This window comes from Bombus affinis, chromosome 17, assembly GCF_024516045.1.
Source record: "Bombus affinis isolate iyBomAffi1 chromosome 17, iyBomAffi1.2, whole genome shotgun sequence".
Classification (NCBI taxonomy): domain Eukaryota; kingdom Metazoa; phylum Arthropoda; class Insecta; order Hymenoptera; family Apidae; genus Bombus; species Bombus affinis.
Genome location: NC_066360.1, coordinates 178,673 through 204,345, shown reverse-complemented (window position 1 = coordinate 204,345; position 25,673 = coordinate 178,673). Strand labels below are relative to the sequence as shown.

The 25,673-nt window shown below is 42.8% G+C and overlaps 2 protein-coding genes across 5 annotated transcripts in view; both read right to left on the bottom strand.

Annotated features, from left to right (window-relative positions):
• The window catches only part of LOC126926090 (uncharacterized), a 49,341-nt gene extending 42,613 nt beyond the window's left edge, over nt 1–6,728 (bottom strand). The window contains exons 1-2 of one of the 3 annotated variants that reach the window (XM_050742218.1): nt 4,487–6,728; nt 1,126–1,669 (exon numbers count right to left, since the gene is read on the bottom strand). In XM_050742218.1, the coding sequence (XP_050598175.1) occupies nt 5,263–6,093 (831 nt within the window). In that variant the 5' untranslated portion in view covers nt 6,094–6,728 and the 3' untranslated portion in view covers nt 1,126–1,669; nt 4,487–5,262. Of the gene's footprint in view, nt 1–1,125; nt 1,670–4,486 lie in introns of those variants that run through there. The other 2 variants (XM_050742217.1, XM_050742219.1) reach the window with 2 other exon arrangements.
• The window catches only part of LOC126926082 (GDP-D-glucose phosphorylase 1-like), an 88,888-nt gene that overhangs the window by 8,723 nt on the left and 54,492 nt on the right, over nt 1–25,673 (bottom strand). The window lies entirely within an intron of this gene.

The window sequence follows — 25,673 nt, the reverse complement described above, 5'->3', positions numbered from 1 at the left end:
AGGATGACTGGATCCCTGTCCGCGGAAGGAGAGGAAAAAGAACGGACACCCCGACGGTGGTCAGTAAGGCGAACGCAGGAAGAGCGGCATTGGACAAGCCAAAGAGGCCGGAGGGACCGAAGAGGATACGTAACAGACCCGAAGCCATCCTCGTCAAAGTAGGGCAAGACAAGGAGTGGATCCAGGTCTACAAAGACTTGATGGGGGCAAAGGAGACCCTAAAAGAGAGCTGTGGAATTAGGAGGACCAGAACAGGTGACATTCTGATCGAGCTGAAAGCAGGTAGCAACGCCAAAAAGACCGCGGCGGATATGAACACGGCGCTAAGAGGCAAGGTAAGAGCGCTACCAATGCGCGACAAGACCTCCGTAGAGATCAGGGAGATAGACCCGCTCGTAGGCAAGGAAGAACTAGCCAGGGTGATAGGAATGCAACTGGGCATAAGCGACATCACTGAGGTCGAAGTAAAGACCCTAAAAATGGCGCCGTGGGGCACCCAATCGGCAATAGTGACGATGCCGAAAGCCTACCTGGCCAAAGAGGGGGCGAGCCGGAAGATCAGAACCGGCTTGACGATAGCCTCGATAGAGGCACTACCCAATGTAGTAAAGTGCTACAGATGTCACATGTTCGGTCATATCGCGAACAAATGCACGGCGATAAGCCCTGGAAAGGAGATTTACAGGAAGTGCGGAGCCAAAGACCACACGATAGCTGCCTGCGCCAACGCACCCTGCTGCTCCATCTGCAGCAAGGAGAAAGGTGTGAAATTTGACCACGTAACCGGATCCCTGGCTTGTCCAGAGTATAGAAGGCGGTTGAAAGCGAATAAATGAGGATACTGCAGATAAACCTCAACAGATGCAAGCTGGCGCAGGACATGATGCACCAATGCGCGATCGAACTTAGGCCGGATATAATAATAATTTCCAAGCCGAACAGGCAGCTACCGCACTGGTTTAATGACACCAAAGGAGACGCCTCGATATGGGTCACACTCCTCAACGGCAAACTGCCTGATGAAACAACAGAGGTCAAGAGCGACGGGATAGTGGGCGTCCGCGTCGGCGACGTCTTCTGCTTCAGCGGATACTGTTCGTCCAACATAAATATGCTAGTGTCACGTAAAAATAAAGAGAAATTTTATAAGGAAGAAGAAGACTTTATTTTCACTTGGTTTATACAAGTATAAGACACTTCCGAACTCTAGCCGTGACCGTACGAGAGTGAGTCTTACAATCTTTTTACTTTCGGTCATCTGTTCTCTCATTATCCCCACTACCCTGTAGGCGTACGTGACCGTTGCTACGCTTCTGGAACATTTGGTGGAAGGACCGTTAGGCCATAAATGAATCCTCAGGTACTCCGCCAATATACATTGTCGCCAAGGTCGCCATGTGTTCCTCTCGTCGGTCCATCGGGTTCGAAGTATGCCGACCGGGACACCATCCTGCCCGAGGTGTGTGTGTGTGTCCTGGTCTCTGATGTGATTTACGTTACATACCTCCCTCCTTAGATTGATTTTGGTCCTCTAAAATCTCAGTGTTTCTTCAGGATTGTTTTATGGAGGCTAATTGGCTAAAAGTGTGTTTTCTTCTTTGTCTTAATCGACAAGACAAAACAAAAACAAAGTGCATAACAGCTACTTATGGAGAAGGTGAAGACCGTCCTGGAAAATAAGGTTTAATACGATTACCATGTATTTTCCTAATCGAGTCATTCACCATTATTTCGTAATAAGGGGTTTTTACTTTTTCAATGGTGTACGGCCCTAACCATTCAGTATCTAATTTGTGTTTTTTATGATCATTATGAACTAATATTAAATCTCCTTCTCTAAAAATGGATTGAGGTTTAATAATTTTTTTTCTTTGATCTCTTTGGTATCTTTGTTTACTCTTCATTAGAGTTTCCCTGGCTTTAAGTAGCTTGGCATCCCATTCTCGTTTCCTGAAGCTGACCTCATCAGCGTATGTTCTTTGCGAATTTTGGGATATGGTAGATGGGAGATTGGCCTTGTGTCCAAATGTTAGTTCGAAAGGGGTATATCCAGTGGCATCATGAACCATAGTGTTATATGCTAGACACACAAAATTTAGGTTTTGATCCCATTCTGTTTCATTATCGTTTTGTATAGCTTTTAACATGTCGGATATTACAGCATGTGTTCGTTCTAGGCTTCCGTTGGATTGTGGATGGAATGAGGTGGTTTTTATGTGTTTGATCCTAAATGCTTCTTCATATCGTTGCATTAGCTCGCTAATGAAACTTTGTCCTCTGTCAGTTAATATACGTTTCGGTGCGGAGAATATATAAATGTAATGATTCAATAAAGCATTCCAGATTGATTGGGTCTGTTGTGTTTTTAGGGGCACAAGTATTAAATATTTGGTTAGTTCATCGTGTATAGAGAGAATGTATTGGTTTCCTATCTTGGTCTTTTTCAACGGGCCTATCACATCCATAGCGATTTTGTCGTTAGATTCTAACGGGGTGTCGGTTATCTGTGGTTCCTCCTTTCCTCTTATCCGAGTAGTCTTTGATGTTTGACATGTCGCGCAAGTTCCTATTCTGCTTTTTATTCTGTCTATTAGGTGTGGGATATCATATTTGCCTCGGATTCTGTCGTACGTCTTTTGTATTCCGGGATGTCCTACCAAGTCATGATTTTCTTTTAGTACTTGTTCTATTTCCTCTTCGCTTAAACTCTGTATTGGTTCGTAAGCAAATTCTATGTCGTCGCGTTGGTCATTGAAAAATAAAAGAAATCTTTTTATGTGTGCTTTGTCTTGTGCGTTTAAGTTATTGTCTCCTATTCCTATCTTTCTATTTGTTTTAAGTATGTCTGATATTTTCTGTAACCATACGGTTTCGTCATATGGGCCCAGATATGGTTTTGTTAATTGGAAAAAGTTGTCTTTGTTAGATGTTAGTTTCAATAATTTTGGTATTTCTTCTGATATTTCCCAGTCTCTGAATTGTCTTAATAAAACGTCAGTTTGTGTTATCGCGTGTACTCTGGATAGGGTGTCAGCGGCTACGTTTTCCTTTCCTTTTACGTACTCTATATCGTATTCGTATTCCTCTAATCTCAATCTCCATCGAATCAATCGACTAGAGGGGTCCTTGCAGTTGTGCAGCCATTTAAGGGCTTGGTGGTCTGTTTGAATTTTGAATTTGCGGCCTAATAAATATTGCCTAAATCTTCTAACTGCCCAAACGATGGCCAATAATTCTTTTTCCGTCGTAGTATAATTTCGTTCAGGGGGGTTTAATGTCCTTGAAATGAAGCAACAAGGGTGTCCGTCTTGTGAAAGGATGGCTCCTAGACCTTCATTACTGGCGTCCGTTGTTAACGTAAATGTTTTCGTATAGTCGGGGTATTTTAGTACTGGTGCTTGGCATAGTCTTTCTTTTAATGTATCGAAGCTAAGTTGTGTTTTGTCAGTCCAGTGGAATTGTATGTCTTTCTTAGTTAGTTCCGTTAACGGTTTGGCAATTTTCGAGAAATTCTTAATAAATTTTCTATAGTATCCGGCTAACCCAAGGAACGATTTTACATCCGTAGGATTTTTGGGTAGTTTGAAGTTCTTTACTGCTTCTATCTTTTCAGGGTTAGGTTTTACTCCGTTTGCTGTCACTAAGTGTCCTAAATATTCCAATTCGGGTTTTAGGAATTCACATTTATCCGGTTGTACTTTTAGACCTACTTCCCTGAGTCTTTGGAGTATAATGGCTAGGTTTTTATTATGTTCCTCTATCGATTGCCCGAATATAATGATATCATCGAGATAGACGAAACAGTGATTATTAATTAAACTTCTTAACGCGGTGTCCATCATTCTTGGAAAGGTAGCGGGTGCGTTCTTGAGCCCGAATGGCATTCTGTTATAGTGGAAGTGCCCTTGTGGTGTGCTAAATGCAGTGTACTTCCTCGAATTCTCATCCATGGGTATTTGGTGGAATCCCGAGGATAAGTCTAAAGCGGAGAAATATTTTGCGTTCCCTAGTTGCGATAGTATATCGTCAATGTCGGGTAATGGATATGCGTCTTGGTCCGTTAATTCGTTTAACTTCCGAAAGTCAATCACTATTCGCCACTTTTGTTTCCCCGACGCGTCGATTTTCTTTGGGACGACCCAGACGGGAGAGTTATAGGGAGAGTCGGAGGGTTCTATAATCTTTTTGTCTAACATTTCCGTCATTTGTTTGTTTATTTCGATTTTATGGTGTTCGGGAGGACGGTAGGATTTTACGTTGATGATTTTATCTTCTTTCAATGTAATGGAATGTTTAGCAAGAGATGTACATGGTAATGTTTCGCTGTCTAAATTAAATACATCCATGTAATAGAGAAGAATCTTTTCTACAGGTTCTCTGAGAGGTTTTTCTATGTGCGATAGTCGAATCGAAGATTTGAATTTTTGGATTTGATCTATGGTATTTGTATTTTCGATAATGTTAGAAACTTGAATTGAGGACTTACCACCATTGATAAAGCACACTGGCGTTGGCTTCCCTTCGAGGTATACAATTTTTTGAATGGTTTCTCCTGGTGCAAGGGTTGGTTCTTGTTGCAGCAGAAGGGTGTTGTTATCTAATTTCAATGTTTCGTTGGAGAGTTCGAATCGATATTGATTCAAACCGGGTAAGCCTAATACGCCATCTTCTATAATTGGGAAATCGTCATCTATTAAAGAGAAGTCTATCTTTTTGTCGAACAAATTCAATTTGACTTTGGAATTAGATTCGTATTCGGAATGTCCCATGGAGAATTTCTTTGTGTCTGGTATTGTTGTCTTTCCTGGGTAGCATCTTTGTTTAAGCAAGTTGATTCCTGCCCCGGAGTCAACGAGAAATCGCAATCCTGGTCGTCCTGGTAATTGTAATAGTATTGTGGGTAATCTTCCTGAGGTAGCATTGTTAATTCTGATTGTTCTTGAACGTGGTTTATTCCTGGAGGGGCTTTTCTTTGAGGCGGTATCGGAAAATTTTGGCATTGATTTGGAAGGTGTCCCAATCGATTGCATTTGGGATATTTCGCTTGCGTCCTTTCGCTTAATGGTCTGTTCCCAAACTTCGTAAAATTGTTCGTTCTTGGTAGAATATTTTGTGTGAGTGGAGTTTTATTATTTGTGTTACTTGTAATAGCGAGGCGATTGTCTACTGGATGAGAAGCCTGGTTACGATAAAATGGCGGGGCGGTTGTTTGTCGCGTCATCTGTCTGCGAGAGCTGTGCTCGCGAAAGTATCTTTCCATATTCATTGCTTTCCTTTCTGCTTCGATGAGGTTTGGGGGGGGGGATTAGCCATTAGCGCCTGCCCTATTTCTGGACGAAGGCCTCCTACATAGTCGGTCACAGAGTCCATGTATAGTTGCTCGTTCATCACCCGTCGAGTTAGTTCGTCTCTATACTCGTTGGTAATGCTGTGTTGGAGTTTGTTAAAAACACTTCGAAATCTGATGTTATAGTTTTGCACGCTTTCGGTTAATCCTTGCCTCATTCCCCTTAATTCGTCCTGTTGTTCTCTCACTGATACTTGCGCAGCTACATTACGTCTCAATGCTTCATACAGAGATTCGAATTCGGTAATACGAATATTGCGGATTGCCATTGCGGCTTTTCCTACAATCTTCTCTATTTTAATCATTTTTAGCAATAGTGTTGGTTCGCTACACATCATTCTTACTTCTTGTATTTCATGAATAAAATCCTCCACGTCTATATCATCCTCTCCGTTTAATATCGGAATGCATTTTAATGCACTCTCAGCTTTTAGCTCTGGTTGCGTATATTGTTCAGGAAAAGTCCTTTCCCAGGATGGTTGAGGTGGTGTTTGAAGTAATGGGCGAGATTCTCGAAGGACCGATAGATCTTTAGCGGTGTGGGTTACTTCGTCTACGGTTATTAGGGAACTGGCCTCCGATACATTTCCCGTTTTTGTTTTTGCTACAACTTCATCCATACGCAGTGCAAGCATACTCATTTGTTTCTGCATTGCATCAAGCAAAGCTTTAACTGTTGGGTCTATTCCGCTGTTAGTTAAAGCGGCGCTAACAGTTTCGGTTTTGTCTTCTCGTGGCGTTGCCATTGTTATACTAATTGTGCTGTCTGTTCTCGATCTGTATTTGACAAAAGAATCCAGGGCTTGCTCACCTTGATCGTTTAACCCGTAGGAAAGGTTCCGTTGCGGTGTTCCTTTGTCGAAACGTCGAAAGTGTCTGCTCTGTTACAGTGGTCCACTGATCCTCAATCTTCAAAGTTGACCGTAGCCCGAAATGCGTAATTTCGTTTTTTTGAAGTTGATGGATCCTGGCAGGATCGCCAAAATGTCACGTAAAGATAAAGAGAAATTTTATAAGGAAGAAGAAGACTTTATTTTCACTTGGTTTATACAAGTATAAGACACTTCCGAACTCTAGCCGTGACCGTACGAGAGTGAGTCTTACAATCTTTTTACTTTCGGTCATCTGTTCTCTCATTATCCCCACTACCCTGTAGGCGTACGTGACCGTTGCTACGCTTCTGGAACATTTGGTGGAAGGACCGTTAGGCCATAAATGAATCCTCAGGTACTCCGCCAATATACATTGTCGCCAAGGTCGCCATGTGTTCCTCTCGTCGGTCCATCGGGTTCGAAGTATGCCGACCGGGACACCATCCTGCCCGAGGTGTGTGTGTGTGTCCTGGTCTCTGATGTGATTTACGTTACACTAGCATACTCCGAATACATAGACACGCTGTCGACTATGACGAAGAGCGCTGCTAGAAGACACGACAAGGTCATCGTGGCCGGAGACTTCAACGCAAAGTCAACCTGTTGGGGAGGATCGACCACAGACAAGAGAGGGAGAGTCTTAATGGAGGCACTAAGCGGCCACCGGGTGTTTCCACCGAGGCTCAAGGAAAAGTACACCTTCTTCATGAACGGGAAGACGAGCTTCCCCGACATAATAAGCGTATCCAATAAGGTCAGCGAGATACACGCCGGAAGCGCGGTCTTGGACAAATACTCGGCCTCGGACCATCTGTACGTGCTCCACAGGTTTAAGGCGAGGAAGACCCGAACCGTATCGAAGTTCTACAGGTACGTGACCAAGGACATGTCGCCGGAGGAGTTCCTGAGCAGATTCGACGACACACCGAAGAAGGAGGACCTCAACGCGGCTATCGGAGAGGATGGGGCCGAGCCCCTGCAAAAGAGCATCGAAGGTACGTGCGAAGGGATGCTAAGGAAGTCGAACTGTGCGGCGACCCGCAAGTACGCGAACTACTGGTGGAACCCGATGATCGCGGAACTGAGAGCGCAGGCGCACAAAGCGCTCAGGAAGGTGACGAGAGAAAGGAGGAAGAATGCCGGCAACACCGAGCCCCTCGTCAACGCCTACAAGGAGATCCGAAGGCAATTAAAAAAGGAGATCGCCCGCAGCAAAAAAACAGCCTGGGCAGAATACTGCAAGATACTGGAGAGCGACCCTTGGGGCAAACCCTATCGCACGGTCACGAAGATATGTAAAAGCAAGGGACCAACCAACGACATGCCGATCGACATGGTGAAGGCAGTCCTACAGAGGCTATTCACCTTGGGACACTGACCCCCCCCCCCCCATTATGAGGGCCGCGAAGAGGCAGAGACCGAAGATGAAGGAGATATTAGCCTCAGCGTCGCCATCGGCGAAGGCGATGTCGTCGATGCCGCCGGAAGAATGAACACCAAGAAGGCTGCAGGAGTCGATGGCGTGCCGGGCGAGATCGCGAAGCTGGTAGCGAGTCGCAGGAGCGAGCTCGTGACAAGGGCGTTCAACGGCATCACTGAATCAGGAAGGATCCCAGTCTGCTGGAAGACGGCCAGAGTAATACTGCTAAGGAAACCGGGTAAGGATCCCAGTCTCCCTAACGCGTACCGGCCGATAAGCATACTCCCAACCATGAGCAAGATCTGGGAAAAATGCTTTAAGAAGATCATCGAGAGATGCATCGGAATGGACCCGTTCCATCGGAGGCAATATGGCTTCAGAAAGAAGAGGAGTACGGTAGACGCCATCACGCAGGTGATGAAGTTTGCCAACATCTGCAGACAGAAGAAGGTAGTATGCGTGATGATCACCCTAGATATTAGCAATGCCTTCAATTCGCTCAGCTGGAAGAGCATATACGAGGAATTTGACAAGAGGAAGCTGCCATGGAAGGTCAAAAGGCTAATCGGCAGTTACCTATCCGGAAGGAGGATCATCGTGAGCAACCAGCACGGCACGGTGGAGCACGAGGTGGCGGCGGGAGTCCCGCAGGGATCCATCCTCGGACCATTCCTGTGGAACTTGGTATACGACCGGTTGCTCGAGAGACTCGACAACATGTCAATGGTCAGAGCAACCGCCTTCGCGGATGATCTGGCCATCACATGCTCCGTCGGGAGGAACGAAGAGGCCTCCGCTAAGGTCAACACGATGCTAAGGATCGCCAACAACTGGTGCACGAGTGTCGGGCTCACCCTGGCGAGAGAAAAGACGGAGGTCATGTTCATCACAAGCTTGCGAGTGCCGAGAGTGGTGAAACTCAGGTTGGGCTCCTCGGACATCGAAACGGTCGATCGCATCAGGTATCTCGGAGTCGTCATTGACTCCAGTCGGAGGTTCGGTGCGCATATCGAGATGGTGTGTAACAGAGCCGACAAGTTAATAGGAGCACTTAGGGGAATTCTACCCAACATCAACGGGCCGCCCAGCTTGGCTCGTAGGCTCTACTACGATGTGTGGGAGTCCATCGTAACTTACGGAGCACCGGTGTGGGCTAGAGCAGCGAATACCGATAAGAACAGGAAAAATCTGAAACGTGCACAACGAACGGCCCTGTGCATAACAACGACGGCATACCGTACCGTCTCCCACGCGGCACTTTGCGAGTTGACCGGGAATCTCCCGATTTACATAAAGAAAAGATGCTCGGAGAAACCTACGAGAGGAACAAGATCCATGGGTCCAGGATTGGCACGGATGACGACTGCAAGCTGAAGGAGGAACTGGAGGCCATTCGCAAGAAGGCTCAAGAGGACTGGCAGAAGGAGTGGAACAACTACAAAAAAGAAAATATCACAAAGAAGCTAATACCGAGTGCGCTGCTATTTACCAAAAAGAAGATGGACATCGATCACCACACCATGCAGCTGCTAACCGAACATGGGAGCTTCGGTGTCTATAGGAAAAGGATTGGCAGGGACAGCGACAGCAACTGTCTCGACTGTGGAGACCCGAACGACGATGCAGAGCACGCCCTCTTCGCGTGTCCGAAGTGGACGGACAGAAGGATCGAGCTGGAGAACGCTCTGGGCGGGAAGATAGACGTGGGCAATCTGATCGCCACGGTGACCGCCAAGGACGAGAGCTGGAATAAATTCAGGCAATTCTGCAAGACCGTCATGTGTCACAGGAGGGTGACAGCGAGGGCCTGGGAAGAAGCAAGGAGGAGAACGAACGAAACAACAACTACGCGGAGCAATGAGGGCAAGAACATGAAACAACGAAAAACCGCAGAAGGAGACCAGCCCAGTATTCTGAGCTGGCTGAAAGGACGACATGAGCAGTAACTGCCCGAAGAAGTAGATACTACGGGGCACGAAAGGACAACCCTGATGACTGCCGACAAGTTTTACCGGGGTTGTCTGCCCCCCAAGCGGAGGAAGAAGGAGGAGGGGTTTTTAGTGGGTATGGCAACGACAACCGACCGACTCCCACATAACCCAGTGATGCGGGTCACTGGGCATGCGTAATAGCATTTTCCCCTCCCCACGCAAAAAAAAAAAAGAAGGTGTAACATGTAAAGTGGTGTTCCCCGTCGGCGGAGTTGGATTCTTGTTGTCCTGGACGGGATTCACTTCCTTCCGGTCCAATGGATCGTGAGAGGTTGGCTGAATGAAGACATTTCGTGGCGATTTGATAGCAGCGGCGGATTCACTGGTTCTCGGTCTCGATGACGGGGCTTGCCGTGCGACACGTTGGTTACGTCTTAGCCGCTCGTATATATCTTCATACTGCTCTTTGATTTCGAGATCGCGCGATTGTTCATCCGAGTCTAATAATTCTATCTCGAGTTGCACAGCTTCGACTTGATGCGTCGACTCGTGTTGGAATTTTTGGACTTCGGTCAAATGTTCATTGCGGTCCACTGTGGATGAGAACGTGTCATAGGAATAGGTCCAGTTCTCGAAGGCACCGTCGAACTGAGGCAAGCTGACCCCTGGTAAAGTGATTGGTGTCGGCTCAGGCTTCAGGCATGAGTCGCGTGTTTTTATTGTCGAGGGGGTTGTTGCTGGTATTTTGTCAAAGAGATCTATGAGTCGTATGTTAATCTCCAGATGCTCTTGCAATAAAGAGGCTCTACAAGCAATTTCCCCCTGATCTAACACTTCTAGCTCGTCTTGAACCGCGCTTAAGTTCCTCCAATACTCGTCGAACGAATTGCGACAAGATACTAAGTAGCCGTTGTTTACTTGCCCAGACTCTTCGTATTCATCGAGTTGGCGCTTCGTGATTGTAAAGCGGCTGGCGAGGCCGTTTCGTCTCCGCCGCAATGTGCTGATCGAGTCAGGTTGAGCTATGTTTGATTTTAATGGTAGGAACGATCTTACCTTGATCAAATGGGCGTTGGTCTGAGAGTCGTTTTTTACTCGCTACAGTGTGGCGTGGGCTCGTACAGTGGGCGTGTAGATGCTGAACGAAGGAGGTGTTCCTCTCCGGTGGCGGCTCCTTCGGTCAGTTGACTAAGGTGTTGGAATGTGGATTTCACGTGACACTGTATAGTCACTGGTCAGTGCACTTCTTTGATGGCACGTGATCCGGCTCGAAGGATCATGTATTTTCGAGCTATCGCGGGGAGACGCGGTCGTTAGAATACGCGTCAACGGGAGTCGTAAATTCCCGTTACGACTAGAATGATCGACACCACGAATAGTTCGATCCTCGTATTTCGATTAAGATAATAGGGGTGATTCAGGTATGATAACACTGTGGCTCACAGAGTTAAAATATATATTTCCAACACTTAGTATACACGATTGAATAGATATAAACACTTAATAACTTATCACGCTGCAATAATATAGATATGAAAGTAGCACGGTATGAGACATAATGTTAGATCTTAGTTAGGCGTTAGGCGTTAAGTTAGTTAAAGTTAGTTTAAGTTAAGTTAGGCGTTAGATCTTTGACTGTGGTAGGAAACTCTGAGAGATATAGGAACGGTGAGAGTTGTAGGGAATGTAGGAACTCTAGTCACCGTGAGAGACGATGGAAAACTCTGAAGCTTATTCTAATGTGAATACGGAGGAAAGCTTGGTATGGGTGTGCCCTTTGAACGAAGAACGCGGATTCGTTGCTTACATTTTTAGTTAGTAAAGTGAGGGCAATAATCCGCGATGTCGATTGGTTGGGACCAATGTTAGAAAGGAAGAGAGGAGGAAGAAACCTCCTACCAACTTGGGTTCTAGGCGACATTGTTTACAGGGAAACTCAGATTTTCCGTTAGGTATATCTCCGCTTTCTTCGTAATTCTTAAGAGCACATAATAAACCCAAGGACCTTTCTAAAAACCGGCCGAAAACACTTCTGGAATTAGAAAGTCTTTTCTGGCAAACAGATGTGCTTAGACCATGTGTGCGAACAATGCAGCTAGAATTGCAACTTTATAGTGGGTCCTTGGGCCTATGGAGTGTTCGAAGGACGACACGTAGACCGTTGGTTGGCAAGCCGCGCGGGATGGCGTGCAGATGTGTTGCGCGGCAGAACACAGTAAGTGCGCATTCATTTATACTTTGAAATTGAAAGATGAGGTTTACGATTGTTTCCTTGATTATATAAACAAAGTTGAAAATCTTACTGGTAAGAAGATAAAGAGACTAAGATGCGACAATGGAAAAGAATATATGAACAAAAGCATGTACAAGCTAATTAGGGAAAAGGGAATTCTCCTAGAACCATGCCCACCTTATGTTCACGAGTTAAATGGAACAGCTGAGCGCTACAATAGAACAATCATGAATTCCGCTAGATGCTTATTACATAATTCAAAACTAAATATTAAATATTGGCCGGAAATAGTTATGTTGAGTTTATTCGTTATATAAAGAGAGAACGCGTGGATAAAGTGTAAGATACAAAATATATATTTGATTTAATAGTTTTTTTTTTTTTTTTTTTTTTTTTTATTTATTTAAATTCACTATTTGTCCAATTTGGACATTTGGTGGAATTTTTTAGCGGTTACATTAGCATGTTGGTGGCTACCCCCAGCGGGGTACCATCCTCGTGTTTGTTAGGTTATGTCCTTTATAAGGTCTGCTGGGTGCTTCCTTTTTAGTCTTCTGTCCATATTTGTGATTTTGTATGTTTCCGCAGCTAGCCGGTTTATGTGTGTTGCTATTCTTGATTTGTATTTCTCGGAGTATCTGCTGATTTCTTCCTTGACCGTTGGCATTCCCAGGTCCCTTCGTATATCTTCGTTTCTGACGTACCAAGGTCCGTTTACTATTGTCCTGAGGATTTTAGCCTGTATTACCTCTATCTTGTTTATATGGCTCATTGCTGCCGTCCCCCATAGTGGTATTCCGTACGTCCAGATTGGTTTTATGATCGTTTTATATATTTTTACTTTATTTTCTGTGCTTAGTTTGGATTTTCGGCTTGTTAGCCAATACATTTGTCTCCTTGTTTTCTGTATTTTTTCTACTATTGATTTGATGTGTAGTTTCCAGGTAAGTTTTTGATCTAAGTGGAGTCCTAGGTATTTGACATGCTTTGTTTGCGTTATATGCGTACCGTTCAATAGGATGTTTGGTGGTATCTTTTTCCGTAGCGTGAATGTAATATGGTTGCATTTATTGGGGTTTGCTTTTAATTGTTTTTCTTGTAGCCAATTTTCTATTTTTACGATATGTTCTTGTAGTATTTTGACTGCCGTTTCTGGGTTAGTATGCCTGGCTAGTATAGCTGTGTCGTCCGCGAATGTCAATACTGTGCTGTTGGTAGTTGTTGGTATGTTCGCCGTGTATAATGTGTATAGTATTGGGCCTAGGACGCTTCCTTGTGGTACCCCGGCCTTGATGTCTTTAACTTGAGAATGTGTGTCCTTGATTTTTATTACGAAGGTTCTGCTGCTTAGGTAGGATTTTATTAAGTGGTGTATTTGCTCCGGAAATTGTTTCCTAATTGTTTGTAGTAGACTTTCATGGTTAATTTTATCGAATGCTTTCTCTATGTCTATAAAGAGGGCTGTGCAGTATTCCTTGTTTTCTAGTGCTACTATTATTTCGTTTATAAGCCTGTGCATTTGCTCTATCGTGGAGTGTTTGTTTCTGAAACCAAATTGGTGATCCGGTATTAGTTTTTTTGTCTCTATTATTGGTTTTATGCGGTCGTATATTATCTTTTCCAGTATTTTGGAAAATACTGGGAGCAGTGATATTGGTCTGTAGGATGCAGTTTGGTGCGGGTCTTTGCCTGGTTTATGTAACATTTTGATTTGTGCTAATTTCCATGGTTTGGGGAAGTATTGAATTCTTAGAATTGCATTGAATATTATTGTAATTAGTCTTATTGCTTTTGGCGGAAGGTTTTTCAAGATTTTACCATTGATTAGGTCGATTCCTGGCGCTTTGTTGTTTTTTGTTTTATCAATTATGTTTCTAATTTCTTGTGCCGATGTTTTAGGTATGGTGTATTCCTTGTCGGCTGTGGTAGTAGTGGTTTGTGGATCCTCCTCCGTATGACTTTTGAGGTTGCTGTTGTTGATAATGTGTGGTGTGAATGTGTTGCAGAGGTGGTTGGAGAATTCTTCGGCTTGTTCTTCGTTGCTTCTTGCCCATGTGTTATCTGCTTTTCTGATTGCCGGGACGGGTATTATTGGCTTCCTTATTTTTTTCGTGGCTTTCCATAGTGAGTAGTTGGTGTTCTCGTGTGTGGAGAGTGTCCCTATGAACTTTGCGAATTCGTTATCGTTGTGCTCCTTTATTTTGTTTTTTATTTCCTTTGCAAGTTTGTTTAAGTGTTTTTTGTTTTCTCGGGTTCTGTATTTTTGCCATTTTGCTTTTGCTTTTCTTTTTTCTTTGATTTTGTCGAGTATTTCTTGCGGGATTGTTATTGTTTGTCTGCTGGTTGGTTCGGGAGTAGTGGTTGTTCTTGCTGCTTCCTGAATAGTTGCTGTCAATGTTTCTACTGCCTGTTCTATGTGTTCAGGAGTTTTTAACGGGATGTTGCAGTTTATTTTGCTTTCTATTATTTCTTTGAACGTTTGCCATTTGGTGGTTTTGTTGCATAGTGTTTCTGGTTTGCTATAGTGAATTGGTTTGTTTCTGTATTCAATTATTATGGGTGTATGATCGGAGCTGAGCTCGAGGTTGGGTGTTATTTTTAGTTTATTTGTGTTTAGTCCCCTTGTAACTGCAAAGTCCAGAAGATCTGGTTTTTTGTTCAGGTCAGTCGGCCAATGTGTCGGTGTTCCTGTGGATAATATATTGAGGTTATTATTTCTTATGTATTTTTCCAGTGTTCTACCTCGAGGTGTAATGTTTCTTGACCCCCAAAGCGTGTGCTTTGAGTTGTAGTCTACCGCTGCGATGTACTTGTCCCCTAGGTCCTGGAAGTATTCTTCCCACATTTGTGTTGTTATTTTGTGTCGCGGAGGCACATATACTGCTGACAACTGGAAGTAGTTGCTGCTAGTTTGAACTGTAACAGTGGTTGCTTGTAAATATTCTTTGTTAACTTGGCTGTGTAGATAATGTTTGATATCGTTTCTGACTATCACTGCTGTCCCTCCGTGAGCTTTTCCTGAGGGGTGTTTGGTATCATATATGGTGTAGTATGGTATTTTCAAGTAGCTTTTTGTAGTGAAGTGTGTTTCTGAGACAAGTAGTATGTCTATATCGTTATTGTATATGAATGTTTTAATTTCGAGGGCTCGTTGTTGCAGGCCATTTGAGTTCCAGGCTGCTATTTTTAGAGTGTCCGTTTTTATTTTTTGCTTAGCACGTTTGTAATTAGTTGTAGCATGACTGTGATTTGTTGAGTTTGCTGTTTTAATACTGCATTTTGTTCGCTTATCATTCTGGTTAGCATTTCGGTGTTCTTTATGGATTGTTTGAGTAGTTCTTTGATTTCTGCAGTGTCATTGTTACTATTGCTGTGGTATTGGTTGTGTGTATGTGTTGATTGGCTGGTTATTTGAGCATAGCTTAGACCACCAATGGTGTTGGTGCTGATAGGTTTGGTGTTTGTTGCTTGCTCTGTACTTGGAATTATTTCAGGATTTGTGCTGTCCTGTTGGGCTTGTGTGTTAGTGATTGTTCTGCTTCGTAGGGGCGGGAACAGTTTACGTTGTAATTGTTTTCTTACTTCACATCCTTTATAGCTGGCTGGGTGGTTTCCGTTACAGTTGTAGCATTTAACCTCCTCAATTTTTCCCGTGGATGGGCAGTGTGTCGTGAGATGATTTTTTGCGCATTTAACGCATGCCGGGGTTCTATTACAATAATTTTTGGTGTGTCCGTATTGTTGGCATCTTATGCATTGTGGGATTTCTTTTTTATGCCTGGGTGGCTCCACTTTTACTATTGTGTTTAGTAATTTTTCTATATCGTATATTTCCTTATTGTTGTTTTTAGGTTCTAGTTCAACTAGGAATAGCGGTAGTGGTTGTTTGGTATCGTATTTGTTTATGTTATTTATTGACCTTACTTGGTGTCCGATTTTTGCCAGTTCTTCACTTATTTTTCCAGTATTTGTTTTTGGGTGTAGTCCCCTGATTACTGCTTTGTAGCTTTTGTCTGTTTTGAGCTGAAAAGTGTGATATGCTGCATTTTTTTCCTTTAGTGATCTTGTAATTTTTCTGAATGTTTCTGGGGTGTTGGTTTGTACTTTAACCTGGTCTATTTTTATCTGTTTGATGATGTAGTTGTCTTTTCCTGCGATGTTGTTTAGCAGTTCGATGAGGGGGTCAATTATTTTTGCGTCTACGTATATCGGTGGTGGTTTGGGTGTACGGTTTGTCGGACTTTCCGTTGGGTCCGTTGCTGCCTCTTCTGGCAGTGCGCTGAATGGATTGTGCAGTTTGATATCTTGTAGCCATTGTTTTTTTTCATATGTATCAATTTTCCTCGCGCTTGCGAGCGGGGTTACCTTCCGTTTTTTGCTGGAGGTTGCCACCGTCCAGCTTTCTTCCTGGTGTATTGGTATGTTTTGCTCTTCGTCGGATTGTGTTGTTTCCATAATGTCATCATTTTTCTCTACATATGTAGAGTCTGTAGCTTTATTTATGAAAAATGTTTCACCGGAGTTAATTATTTTTATTGGTGGAATCTGCATGATTCCACTTTTTGTCTATTTTTGGCTTTAACTTTGTCCCTATCTCTTCTCTCTTGCCGCACTTTCACTGGAGCACTGTTTCGCACGTCCGTTTAGGTCGCCTGCCCAGGCGGAACTGTGATTTAATAGTGAAATACAGAAATACAATTTGAGCTGGTTCAGATCCGCACGCTAGCAGTGTTACTTTATAACTGAAAACCCCGAAGCCAATGTCGCCTGTCTACTGTTTATGGTCTGCCTCCCTGTTATTCTTTTGTCTATATACTGTCGATGGCTTCAGCGCTTGAGAAAGCTAAAAAGACGAGATGTGGAGTTTTCCTAGAAGTGGCGACCACTTCAACACCCTCCCCAAAACTCTACATCCCAACAAACAATTATATCTTAATATTTTTCTAACTCTCGTCGTAAATATCTGAACCTTGATTTTGTCAATGTCTTCACAAATACATTTTCCAGCTGCCTTTCTCTTTTCCATTCAAATTAATTTATTACTAAAAACAAATTACGAGAAGACTAAACAGATCATGTAGAGTTTTTTTTTTTTTAGAAGTGATAGTCACTTCGACACCCTCCCTAAAAACTCTACATCTCTATAAACAATTACCTCTTAACATCTTTTTTATTTTTCAAACCTAACTTTTGTCTTAAATATTCAAATCTTGGTTATGACAACGCCTTTGTACATATATCTGCCAGTTGCTCTTCGTTTGTTACATATGTTTCATCAATTTCGCCTCTATTGTATAAATCTCGCAAGAAATAATATCTTACGTCAATATGCTTACGTCTTTGATGGAATTCTGGAATCTTAATTAATTTTACGGCACTAGTATTGTCTATACGTAGCATATACTTAAAGATCTCTATTTTACGTTCAAAAAATATTTTCTTTAGCCACATAATTTCTTTCGCTCCTGAGACTGCACTGACATACTCAGCTTCTGTTGTGGATAGAGCTTTTTTTTTTTTTTTTTTTTATTTAGTAGAATATTTACAATCAATTCTCGTTGAGAATTTTCAGTAACTTAGTTTGGCGTGATACAATGACATGGATTATAATAGTTTTATATTGTTGATTTTAGTAGGACTAATGGTTTAATCTAGTGGGTATTTTCTTTTTAGTCTGCGGATCTGGTCCGTCGTGTCCAGTAGTTGGGTGACTAGTGGGTTGTGGTGGTTGTTGACTCTTGTGCTATATCTGCTTCTGAACTTGTGTATTTCATCTTTGACTGTAGGTATCTTGAGGTCTCGGTGGATTGTTTCGTTCGTAACATACCAGGGTGCATTTAATAGGGATCTTAGCGTTTTCGATTGGAAGCGTTGGAGTATTTCAATGTTGGAGTTACTTGCTGTTCCCCATAGTTGGATTCCGTAGGTCCAGACAGGTTTTATTACGGCCTTGTAGAGGGTTATTTTGTTCTGTATGTTTAGTTTGGAGCGTCGGCCCGTGAGCCAATAGAATTTTCTTAGTTTTTCCTTTAGTTGCTTTGTTTTTTCGGAGATATGTTTTTCCCAAGTTAGCCTCCTGTCCAGGGTCATGCCCAGGTATCTTACGGAGTCCTTGCTTGGGATTATTGTGTTGTTAATGGTGACCTGGGGACAGGTTTGTTTTCGGAGCGTGAAGGTTACATGGGAGGATTTTTTTTCGTTTATTTTAAAACCCCATTTTTGGAACCACTTTTCCATGGAGTCGAGACTTCGCTGGAGAGTGGATGAGGCAATTGCTGGGTCTGCGTGGGTAGCTAATAGTGCTGTGTCGTCGGCAAATGTTGCTATTGTTACCTCGTTTGATATGGGTAAGTCGGCAGTGTAGATGGAGAATAGTAGGGGTCCGAGGACACTACCTTGCGGTATGCCGGATTTTATTGGGAATGTTGCGGAAGTGGCGCCTAGACATTTAACTATGAATTGTCTGTTGGTTAGGTAGGATTTTAAGATGGAGTAGTATGGGTGGGGTAGGATTTTTTTAAGCTTGTAGAGTAGCCCTTCATGCCATACTTTATCGAATGCCTGTTGGATGTCTAGGAATACGGCTGAGCAGTATTTTTTCTTTTCAAGGGTTTGGCTGATTATGTGGGTTATGCGGTGGATTTGCTCTACTGTTGAGTGTTGTTTTCGGAAGCCGAATTGGTGATCTGGGAGAGTCTTCAATTCTTCTAAGAGTGGAAGGAGACGATTCGTGAGCATCCTCTCGAATAGTTTAGACAGGGTAGGTAAGAGACTGATTGGGCGATAGGAGCTGGTTTCATATATTGGTTTACCGGGTTTGGGGATGAGGGTGATTAGTGAGATTTTCCACGCCTTAGGAAAGTGTTCAAGGCGGAGGATGGCGTTAAAGATTGATGCGATGAGTGCAATCCCTTTTATGGGAAGTTCCTTGATTGCTTTATTTCCTATTTGGTCGTGACCTGCTGCTTTCTTGGGGTTTAGGCGACTGATTGCTTCTATGATCTCTGCAGAAGTGAAAGGTTGAATAGGAGGGGACATTTGGAAGGGAGTGTGCAGGTATTCGGTGACGTCCGCTGCGGCTATGGAGGAATGGGGTTGGAATACTTCAGTCAAATGTTTGGCAAATAAGTTGGCTTTTTCTATAGGGCTACGCGCCCATCCACCCTGCGGGCGGCGGATTGGAGGTATTATTTGTGGGGGGCGCGTGAGTTTCCTGGAGGCTTTCCATAGTGAGTAGTTTGAGTCGGCTGTGGGGGACAAGCTGGCGAGATATTTGTGAAAACGGTCATTATTGTAGTTCTTTATGGTTTTGGATAGTTTTCTAGTTGCGTTGTTTAGTTTGCGTTTGTCCTCCGGTGTTCTATGGGTCTGCCATATCCTTCTTAGTCTACGTTTTTCTGCTATTTTTTTTAGTATGTACTGGGGGTATTCGTGGTTGCTGGTGGACGTTTTTGCCGGTGTGGAGACGCGGATAGCGTTTATTATGCTCGCATTTAGGTATTCCGTGGCTGCTTCGATTTCATCATTGGTTTTTAGTGAGGTTGAGGCTGAAGTTGTGTGGGTAAAGACTTCTCTAAAGAGCTGCCAGTTGGTGTGTTCGTTATGAATGGAGCCATTAGGTGTATTCTCGATGATAGTTGAACTGACTGTTACTATCACGGGGGAATGATCAGAGGAGAGATCAGCCGAGGAATTGATTTGGACGTGTCTTGACGAGATATTTTTAGTTATGAAGAAATCAAGGAGATCGGGTATTTTGTTTGTGTCGGTGGGCCAGTGTGTGGGTTCGTACGTGGTAAGGTAGTTGAGGTTGTTGGTTAATATGCTGTTGAGGAGGTTTTTGCCTCTTACTGTAACCAGTCTGCTGCCCCATTGGGTGTGTTTAGCGTTGTAGTCTCCTCCGGCTATGAATTTGCTGCCCAGGGTGTCCAGGAAGTGGTCAAAGTCTTCTTTGGCGATGGAGTGTCTGGGAGGGCAGTATACAGCTGAGGTGGTGATTGTACCATGACAGTCTTCTATTGCTACGTTTGTTGCTTGGAGGTAGTCTTTCTGGAATGGTTGAAGTTCGTAGTGCTTGATGTTTGACTTGATTATGATTCCGGTGCCGCCGTGAGCCTTTCCGCTGGGGTGTTGGGTGTGGTAGAAGTTGTAGCCGTGTATTTTGAGGTAGTTTTTGTCGGTGAAGTGGGTTTCGGATATGAGCATCACATCGATTTGCTGTTGTTTTAAGAATAGTTCTAGTTCGGCTTTGTGCTGAGCTAGACCGTTGGCGTTCCACAGAGCTATTCGCATTGGTTTTATTTTGCTTCTGTGCTTATGAATTTGTCCATGAAGCGTGTGAGTAGTGACAGCAAGTTGTTAATTTGCTCAGTTTGCTTCTCGATAAGTTTTTCGAGTCTGGTAAAGTTGTCAGTGCTTGGTGGGGTGGGAATTCTATTTTCTGTGTGTACACTGTGTGTTTTCGAGTTGTATGCGTTTCCTTGCGTTGCCTGCGCATAGGATACTGTTGGTGTGGTGAGTTTTTGGGGTTTAGGTTCTTGTATGTTTATGTCCTTGGGTCTCAGTTTTGGATACTTTATATTATGTAGCGATTTGTAGGCTGAGCATCCTTTGTAGTTCGCAGGATGCTCTCCTTGACAGTGGATACACTTGGCGGGGGTTTCCGTGGATTTAGTGCATTGGTCAGTGGGGTGATTACCTGCACATTTTACGCACCGGAAGTTGTGATTGCAGTATTTCTGCGTGTGGCCGTACCTTTGGCACCTCTTGCATTGTATTATTTCTTTCTTTACAAGAGGTGGCTCGAACTTAACTATGGAGTTCATCAGCCGATTGATATTGTAGATTTCTTTATTGTTTGTTTTTTGTTTTAGGTCTATAAAAAATAAGGATAGTGGGTTTTTTGTGATTCTATGCCTAATGTTACTGATGTTAGTTACTTCGTGGCCGTGATTTGACAGTTCGCATTTTAGTTCGTCTAGATCGACTGAGTGATGGATATTGCGTAGCACCACTCGAAATGGTCTTTCTTGTTTGAGCTGGTATGTGTGGAATTTGGCGTTTAACGTTTTTAATAGCTTGGTTAACTTTCTATAGGCGTCTGGGTGGGACGGCAGTATTTTCACTTGGTTGTTGTTAATCTTTAGCTTGTAGTCTTCTTTGCTGATGTCTTTTTCGATAGTTTTAATCATTGACTGTATGTCGATTACGTCGTTAATGAATATCGGTGGGGGAGGGGGAATTCTTTGAGTATGGAGATTATTTACCTCTTCGGTTGTAATCATGGAGTCTTCCGTGGACTCCAGAATTGAGAATCTATTGTAGGTAGTCACTTGGCTGGCTGATGGTTTGGTTTGAATCTTGTTTACATTTGTCTTGGTCGGTTCGAGCTTTCGTTTTTTCGTGTGGTGGTCATTTACCAGGATAGTTGCGTTGCCCTCTTGCCACGGGGGAGGAAACATGGCGGTGTTATAATTTTGCTCCGGGGAGCCTGTTGGAAATGATAGAGCCATCATCGAGCTAGTTGGTTCAGTGTGAAAGAACTAGTCGAGAGGCTGTTAACCCCTGGCTAGGTTAGTTGGATTTGCTTTCGTCAGCTGGGCGTCACGTGGAGTTTTGTGAACTTCACAGGGCACTGGACACACGTCTGCACGTCTCGGCACTCAGCAGCAACTGGATGGTACTTGCTATTTTGTGGACTTTGCCGGGCACGTCTGCACGCCTCGGCGCTCACGAACGAACTGGTAAACTTAAATTAACGAATTTTTCAGTTTCTAATTCGGGCTTAAATATTACGTCACGGCTTAATATTACATTTCTTACGGTCGGCACGTACACTCGATAGCCTCGTCCGTCATCTAGATAGCCTACCAAATATCCTTTGTTAGCCTTTTTGTCCAATTTTCTTCTCTTTTCCGCAGGTATGTGTGCAAAGCACTCAGTACCAAAAACCCTAAACTTTTCTACATCTGGCGGTTTCCCGTACCACAGTTCATATGGTGTTTTCTTGTCTTGTCTTGTCGGCCCGGTCTTATTTATGACATGCACTGCGGTGTTCATGGCTTCGGCCCATAAAAACAGCGGTAGATTAGATTTCGAATATAACATCGACCTTCCTGCTTCTACTATTGTTCTATTTTCTCTTTCTGCGACGCCATACTGTTCAGGAGTGTATGGGACGTTAATCGTATGTTTAATTCCCTGACTTCTTAAAAATTCTTTAACTTCTTTATTTTTGAATTCTTTCCCTCCATCGCTATGAATTTCTTTAATCTTATCATTGAATTGATTTTCGACTTCTAGGCAAAAAGTTTTTAACTTTTCGATTACTTCTGACTTATGTCGTAAGAAGTAAATCTTTGTGAATTTGGAAAAATCATCTTTAAACGCAAGAAAATACAATTTTTTGCCTAATGACTCGACTTCCATGGGTCCACATACATCCGTATAAATAATTTCGCGAGGTTTAGTCGCACGCTTGGTTTTCTGGTGGAAACTCGATCTATGGTGTTTCCCGTACGCGCAACCTTCACAGAAAAAGTTACTATCCTCTACAACTTTTATATTCGAATTCTTTAAAAATTCCTTAACGTGTCTGATGTTTTGATGACATAGCCATTCGTGCCATAACTGCAGTGTGTCCGCGTTTGACTCCGCTCTATTGCTAAGATTACAAACTGACGGTATGATAACTCGCATGTCGATCTTATATAAATTTCCAATAACAGAACCCCTTGCTATTATTTTCTGATTTTGTAGAAACATGCAGTTTTTCCCTTCCCTTAGAATACAGAAATCTATACCTCTTCTTGCAACAGATCTAATGGAAAATAGATTTCTTTTCATACCTGGTACATACAAGACATCGTTCATTGTACATGCTACCCATTTGCCGTCCACAAAAGTCTCTACCTTGATTTTTCCTTTGCCGTACGCATCCATGAACGTACCATCGCCGATTTCTATCTTTACCGTGTTATCGAATTTTTCGAAGACGCTGAACCATTCTTGTCGTCCTGTCATGTGATTCGTAGCTCCTGAGTCGATTATCCAAGCATCATGGTTTGCCACTTGTATCGTTGAGGTGCTTCCTAATAGACCAATTCCGCTGTGATCTCGATTTTCATTTCTGGGTTCCTGGTTGTCTCTGCTGTTGTTTCCTTTCTTATTTTTGAAGCAATTTTTGCTGGTGTGGCCTTTCCTTTTGCATGTAAAGCATCTAAAGCAATCTTTCTTTAGATGGCCAACTTTTCCACAGTTGAAACAGCTTGGTCCTTGTTTCTCGTATTCACGTTTGCTTGACTGCTTCTGCTGTTCCCTTTTATAATTGTTACCTTTTGTTACCAGCGCCACCGATGTTTCCTGGTCGTCTTTCTTCCATCTGATTTCTTCCGCCATCAGCCTGGTACTAAGCCTGTCTAAGGTCTTCTTTTCTTCTTCCACCGAATCCCACGCACTGTGAAAATGGTCAAATTTGTTCGGTAACACCGATAAAATGCGTGTTATCAGCATTTTCTCGCCAATTTCACTCCCAAGAGTTTTCATCTTCGCCGCTATCAATTCCAACTTTGATAAGTTGTAAGATACATTTTCAGATTCTTCCCATTTAAAATTGAAGAACTGCTTCTGGACCATACTTAGATTCTCATCCGACTTCATGTCATATACTGTATTCAACTTTTTCCACATTTCATGTGCTGTTGTGCAACATAAAAGAAGATCCAACGGTTTCTTTCCTACTGAGGTCACAATTAATTTTCTCGCTAGCCGATCTGCCTTCAAAAATCTTTTACGGGCGATTTCTTTCTCCGCACTGTTACCTGGATGACACAGATTCCCTTCACACACGTCGATCAGGTCGTCATCTTCCTCCAAAAGTGTACGCATGACAAAACGCCACTGGAGCCAGTTTTCTTCGCCACGTAACATTTCGATCTTCGCACTTGCAGATTCCATTTTGGCACTATCACTTACTTTACTAAGCACAATACTTTGACAATTTATTCACTTCGCGTTGCTATCTTACACTTTACAGCCCTGGGCCCATAACCTGTTGAGGTTATTCAGTATATAAAGAGAGAAAAACGCGTGGATGAAGTGTAAGATACAAAGTATATATTTGACTTAATGATGAAATACAGGAATACAATTTGAGCTGGTCCAGATCCGCACGCTAGCAGTGTTACTTTATGACTGAAAACCCCGAAGCCAACGTCGCCTGTCTACAGTTTATGGTCTGCCTCCCTGCTATTCTTTTGTCTATGTACTGTCGATGGCTTCAGCGCTTGAGAAAACTAAAAAGACGAGATGTGGAGTTTTCTTAGAAGCGGTAACCACTTCAACAAGATAGAACCGCGGCGTACTTAAAAAATAGAACCATTTCGAAAATGTATGAAAGTAAAACACCAGTCGAAATATTGTTAAGAAAGAAACCGAAAATAAATAATTTAGGATTGTACGGAAGTAGAGTTTTCGTAAGAATACCTGAAATTAAAAGAAATTCGAAGTGGGACAAAAAGGCAGATATTGGAATACTTGTAGGTTATGAAAACGTTAGATATAGAATCTTAGTTAATAATAAAATTATAATTGCAAGACACGTAGAATTTATAGGTGAAAATGAAAGTTTAGTAGGATTTCAAGGAAAGGATGAATCAGATAATGAAACGGAAAGGGATTTTGACGAATATTCGGATATAAACGAAATTCATGAATGTGAAACAAGTAACAAAAAGGTCGCGCAGATTGTAATAAAAAAGGAGAGAAACTTAAATAACGAATCAGAAGAAAAGCTTGGGGACATAGAAAATAATTTGAGAAGGTCAGGACGGGAAACAAAGAAACCTCAAAGATATGGCCAAACGAGCTCATATTTCATTTATGTGAATGTAGTTAGCGCAGACAGTCCTCAAACCTATGAAGAAGCTTTATGTGGAGATGATAGCAGATCATGGAAGGAAGCAATGGATCGAGAAATAAATAGTTTAGTCAAAAATAAAACCTGGCAATTAGTAGAGAAACCAAAAGATAAAAAGGTATTAGATTTTTTTTTTTTTTTTATTTATTAGAATATTTACAATCAATTCTCGTTGAGAATTTTCAGTAACTTAATTTGGCGTGATACAATGACATGGATTATAATAGCTTTATATTGTTAATTCTAGTAGGACTAAGGGTTTAATCTAGTGGGTATTTTCTTTTTAGTCTGCGGATCTGGTCCGTCGTGTCCAGTAGTTGGGTGACTAGTGGGTTGTGGTGGTTGTTGACTCTTGTGCTATATCTGCTTCTGGACTTGTGTATTTCATCTTTGACTGTAGGTATCTTGAGGTCTCGGTGGATTGTTTCGTTGGTAACATACCAGGGTGCATTTAATAGGGATCTTAGCGTTTTCGATTGGAAGCGTTGGAGTATTTCAATGTTGGAGTTACTTGCTGTTCCCCATAGTTGGATTCCGTAGGTCCAGACAGGTTTTATTACGGCTTTGTAGAGGGTTATTTTGTTCTGTATGTTTAGTTTGGAGCGTCGGCCCGTGAGCCAATAGAATTTTCTTAGTTTTTCCTTTAGTTGCTTTGTTTTTTCCGAGATATGTTTTTTCCAAGTTAGCCTCCTGTCCAGGGTCATGCCCAGGTATCTTACGGAGTCCTTGCTTGGGATTATTGTGTTGTTAATGGTGACCTGGGGGCAGGTTTGTTTCCGGAGCGTGAAGGTTACATGGGAGGATTTTTTTTCGTTTATTTTAAAACCCCATTTTTGGAACCACTTTTCCATGGAGTCGAGACTTCGCTGGAGAGTGGATGAGGCAATTGCCGGGTCTGCGTGGGTAGCTAATAGTGCTGTGTCGTCGGCAAATGTTGCTATTGTTACCTCGTTT